At 34.4% G+C, this 5229-nt stretch overlaps 1 protein-coding gene across 1 annotated transcript; it reads right to left on the bottom strand.

Annotated features, from left to right (window-relative positions):
* Window positions 1-3411: 3411 nt before the first annotated feature.
* Window positions 3412-4359, bottom strand: LOC150052724 (olfactory receptor 8H1-like). Its single transcript, XM_090348800.1, has one exon. The coding sequence runs from the start codon at window positions 4357-4359 to the stop codon at window positions 3412-3414; it is 948 nt and encodes a 315-aa protein (XP_090204926.1).
* Window positions 4360-5229: the final 870 nt, after the last annotated feature.

Genomic DNA, 5229 nt, shown 5'->3' on the forward strand with positions numbered 1-5229 from the left:
CCCGGGTTCCATTCCTTGGTACCATACATAGAAAAAAAGGGAAATGGTGCTGTGGTTCAAGTGGCAGAGTGCTAGCCTTGAGGAAAAATCCCTAGACCAGAGCTCAGTCCCTCAGTGCACGCTCCAGGACTGGCAAAAAACAAAAACAAAGCCATGTACTTGTGCTTATGCATGATAATTATTCTCTATCTCATCCAATGTATGTTAAAATGACATAATATACTTGGTCAATGTTATCTAGTATTTTTTTGTGTTCCTTTCTTCCTTATAATGTAAAACGAGTGCAAAATGATAGAATTGTCAAATTGAAGGTTGATTGTTAATCTGAGACCCAGATCACACTTCCTCTTTATATGATCAGGCTAACTAGTTGAATAAATATGAGTGATAAGGATAATGCAGCTGAACTATTTCATTCATGCTTATTTTGTAAGGATGAGGCTGCAAAGGGAGAATCTGAAAGGGATAGCTTAAGAATCCTAAAAAGATTCTTCAAACCTTCCATTCAAGTATTATAGAATTCCTAAACCTTCAAATATTAAAAAAAGTTTTTCTACACAAGTGTGCTTGCTTCCCAGAATTTTAGGAGATAATTTGTTGTAATGAAGAAGAAGCTATCTTTAAGTGGGATACTCCAGGATCCTGTTTGTAATCCCAGCTACTCAGGAGAGTAAGATCTTAGGATCAAGGTTTGAAGCCAGCCCAGAAACAAAAGTCCATGAGATTCTTCATTCCAAATAATCAGGGGAACACTCGAAATGTATGTGCAGCTTGGGTAATATTTGTGAAAAAAATCCAGTCTGATTGAATAAAGTTAGTATTAGGGAATAATGTTGTATGAAAAGAATGTTGCAGATTAATGGAAGCTCTAGGTTCAATGTGTCTGGCACCACTTGATTGTATTTTTCCTGAATTTTGTAACAAATGGCAAAACCAAATACTTCAGTAGTAACCAGTGACTGGACAGAGACCATCATTATTAAATTAAGCAAAGCCTTTAATAACTAAACAAAATAGTTTATCAGAAACAATAGATAATCATTAACATGTTAGTCCCAATGTCAAAGAATAAGTATCAATAACACAAATACACATTCATTGAAGTACAGAGATATCAAAGTAAACATGTCCTAATTTCTCCTAGGCTTTATTATAGGACAGAGCAAATAGTGAAATAGATAAAGAAAAATGTTTCCAAAGAAATATTACAATTTTCAATAAGTTATTAAATGATCAGTTGCTGAAATAAATGGGTTGTACTCTATGTTACTTATTTTTAGTGGTTTTTTATGACAGCTCTAATGTTTATATAAAGGATCTTACATTTGCCATATAGTATGTTTTTCTTATAACAATCAGAAAAAGCCATAACATATTTGGGAGAAAAACCATATGAAATTTTATACCGAAAATGCCTTCAATAAATTTCTTTTTTTTTTCCTTTTTTTTTTTTACTGGGTATGACTTTTATTCATTTTCCATGTTTAAATCACTGATTTTTTCTAACAAAATTGCTTTGGATCTTCAAAACAGGACAGGCAAGTCATAGGTAAGCTGAACCAATACTAATAATGTCTTCTCTGAAACAAAGATGATCAGATGATTTGGGGCATTTAGATCTTCAATGCAGTTATAACATACCAAAGCCTACTATATAATCTAGAATCTCTCAGGCCTAGAAATAGGAAGTGAAATTAAAAGCCACATTCATGAACTAAAAAAGTTAAAACGAAAAAGCAATCTTGAGGAAAGGTGAAATGAAATGAGGGTTTAGTGGATGACTTTAAAGTAAACCAAGCCTATCAAGAATAAATAGTAATGCCTGTCTCATATAAAATGTTTGTTGATAGCTAGAGGGTGCAGGGGAATATGAGGTTAGCAATTTAAAGTCATGGTTTCTCTTTACTGTTTAGTCTCAAATTTTGACTAAAGACTTCATGAGATATAATTCCTAACAGTTTCAAAATCAACAACAGCATCTGTTGAAATAAATTTCTATGATAACTTACAAAAATAGACATGGTTTAAGCAATTTGTGTAACAGTTAAAATTTTACAACAAAAACAAGAGCCACAAAATGAAACTATACCTCAAAAAACTAAGCTGTACACTCAGAAATAATTAAAATTACAGTACTAGAATATGGAGATCATTGAAAACTAAAACAATACTGCCATGAACTTAAAATTCCTTTCATGTATTTGCATTATAACCTTTTATTTGCATTTACCTTATAAAAAAGGTAAAAGAAACGTAAGTCAAGAATTTAATTCAGGCATTAATTTTTAATGAATATTTCAAAGTAGATACAATAACTTATATACAATGAAGAACTCATAGTCTTCACATATTTTACATGTGCACCTAAGAGATTTCATTGCATAGTAAGTTTACAGACCAGTAAGTTTACAATAATTCAGGCTTAACACACTATTTTGAATATGTCTGGAAAAAGATTCATCTTGCAGCTACCTTGTATGAGGTAACCCTCTTTAAATAAACCCATAAAGTTGAAGAAGACAACACAGAAAAGAGCAGAAATACCTTTCAATATATCATATGTGAGAAAATAGCCAGTTACTTGTTGAGAAGAATGTATTCAAATTGCAGTTTTTCTCCAATAAATTTGAAGAAAATTTTGCAAATGGACCTCAACATTAGCATTATTTTCTTAGATCAAATTTTCATACAGAAATATTCTTTGTAAAAGTATAAAATGTCAAGTATAATCGTAGCTTGTGGAGTATATTAAGTATTTTGGCTGGAATTATGGTTTATCCTGTGGAACTGAAAAATTTGGGGCTTCAAATTCAGTGCCATCTTAAAGAGTAAATCGGTATGGGCTGGGAGTTTGGCCTAGTGGTTAAAGTGCTTGCCTAGCATGCATGAAGACCGGGTTCGATTCCTTGGTACCACATATATAGAAAAAGCCAGAAGTGGTGCTGAGGCTCAAGTGGTAGAGCTCTAGCCTTGAGAAATTCCAAGGACAGTGTTCAAACCCTGAGCTCAAGCCCAGGACTGGCAAAAAAAAAAAAAAAGAGTAAATCGGTAATAAGATATTTTATGTGATAAGAGAAATGAGTACAAAAACTATTAGCATTGAGTATAATGCTATTGCAACATAATGGTGTTCATACAATAACTTCAGCTTGCAATCTCCATTTAACTTCTACTATTTACCCTAAAAATTAAAAATAATTTTACATATCATAATGTACCTCTTCTGTGCCCCTATTAACCCATGCTTTGTTGCCTCTAATTATAATCTGGACTTCTCATAATTTATTTCAGAGTATGTCATGAGAAACATTATGACAAATGGATGGTGGCTAAATATAAACATAGGCCACTGATTACATTCTTTTAATATGAAAAATCAGAAATGATTAGCTTAAACATGTCACGTTACTGTCATTTTAGTTGCCTAGATCCCATTCTTTTCAGCATAACTTGAAAGAAAGCATTTTTCACCTCCTTGTTCCTAAGACTATAAATGAGTGGATTCAGCATGGGGATCACGATCGTGTAAAACACAGAAGCCACTTGGTCCTTCCCCAGGGAGTAGGACTTCTTGGGTTTTAAGTAAGTGAAGATCATAGTGCCATAGAAAACAGTGACCCCCAGCAAGTGGGAGGCACAGGTGGAGAAGGCTTTCTGCTTTCCTGAAGTGGACTTCATTTTCAGAATAGTAGACAGAATGGACACATAGGACATAGCTATTGTGATAAGGGACAGCATTAGAGTAGAACCGGCAAGAATAAATATCATCATTTCAGTATCATTTGTGTCCTTGCAGGACAGAGCTATCATCGGGGTTATATCACAGAAAAAGTGGTGGATGATATTGGAATGGCAGAAAGTCAATCTGCTCATGCAAATGATATTGACAGAGGATTCTAGAAGGCCAGCCACATAGGACCCAACAAGAAGAGTCCAACAGAGTCTTGAGGACATTATGATGGGATACTGCAGAGGTTTGCAGATAGCCACATAGCGATCATAGGCCATGGCAGAGAGGAGAAAGATTTCAGCACCAGCAAACAGAACAAAAAAATAGAGCTGGGAGAAGCAGCCAGTGAAGGAAATATTCTTGTTGGAAGTCAATAAGTTCTGTAGGGTTTTAGGTGTGATGACAGTTGAGTAGCTGAGGTCAATGAATGAGAGGTGAGTGAGGAAAAAATACATAGGCGTGTGAAGCTGGAGATCCAGGCGAATTATCATGATCATGCAGAGGTTTCCCAGCACAGTGGTCAGATAAATTAGGAGAAACAGCAGGGAGAGGGCCAGCTGCATCTCTGCAGAGTCTCCCAGCCCCATGAGGATGAAGTTGGAAATCTTTGTGTTATTCCAGGTTCTCATAGAGTGTTGATGGATCCTGTTGAGAAATTAGAGATCATGCTTAGCTCAAGTGACTAAAACTTCAAAAGTGTTTTTGCCTAATACATAGGCTGTTTTTGGTCCAGTACTCATACAGACTAGTGTCTTTATAAGTAGCCTTGGTTACCTCAAAATCAATACTACATTTATAGAAAATGACAAAAATGACCAATAATATTATAGTTACAAAATTATTATTATACCACAACAGGTAACCTTTCTGTAATTTGAACAAATGAGCATGTATGAATTGCTGTTTTATTAAATCATTTGATTTACATGAGATGTTATGCCCTTTTTCATTCTTTCATTTTTTTTTTCTGCCAGTCCTGGGCTTGAGCTCAGGGCCTGAGCACTGTCCTTGGAGTTTTCTCAAAGCTGTAGTCTCAGCACCATTTCCGGCTTTTTTCTATATACGGGGTACCGAGGAATGGAATCTGGGTCTTGGTGCATGCTAGGCAAGCACTCTACCACTAGGCCAAACTCCCAACCCTGTTGTACACTTTTTCCTACTCTGGTTACTAGACATAAGAATTAGTTTGATGAATGCTATGTAAATTATCTGAAGTCAGTCTCATTACATGTAAATTGATTTAATTACATTTATGTGACTCAAAATATAGTTGTTATTTTTATTCTCCCTGTATGATAGTTATATAATTGGAAGTGGCAAAATACTCAATGCATAATTTGCAGACACAAAGCAACTTTAGTAAGTCAAAGCCTTTTGACATAACTATATCAATTAACACTATAAATAAATTTTACTTTTAGTAGACTATTAGACTCATGGATTATAGAATATTATTATACTCAGTAATGTACTTACAGAGTAAAATGAAATAAAATCTT

The sequence above is a fragment of the Megascapheus bottae genome, chromosome 16, assembly GCF_031878675.1.
Source record: "Megascapheus bottae isolate mThoBot1 chromosome 16, mThoBot2.hap1, whole genome shotgun sequence".
NCBI classification, from domain to species: Eukaryota; Metazoa; Chordata; class Mammalia; order Rodentia; family Geomyidae; genus Megascapheus; species Megascapheus bottae.

What these genes read in the sequence shown, in the direction of transcription:
- LOC150052724 (XM_090348800.1), bottom strand. Translation starts at nt 4,359, where the DNA reads ATGAGAACCTGGAATAACACAAAGATTTCCAACTTCATCCTCATGGGG.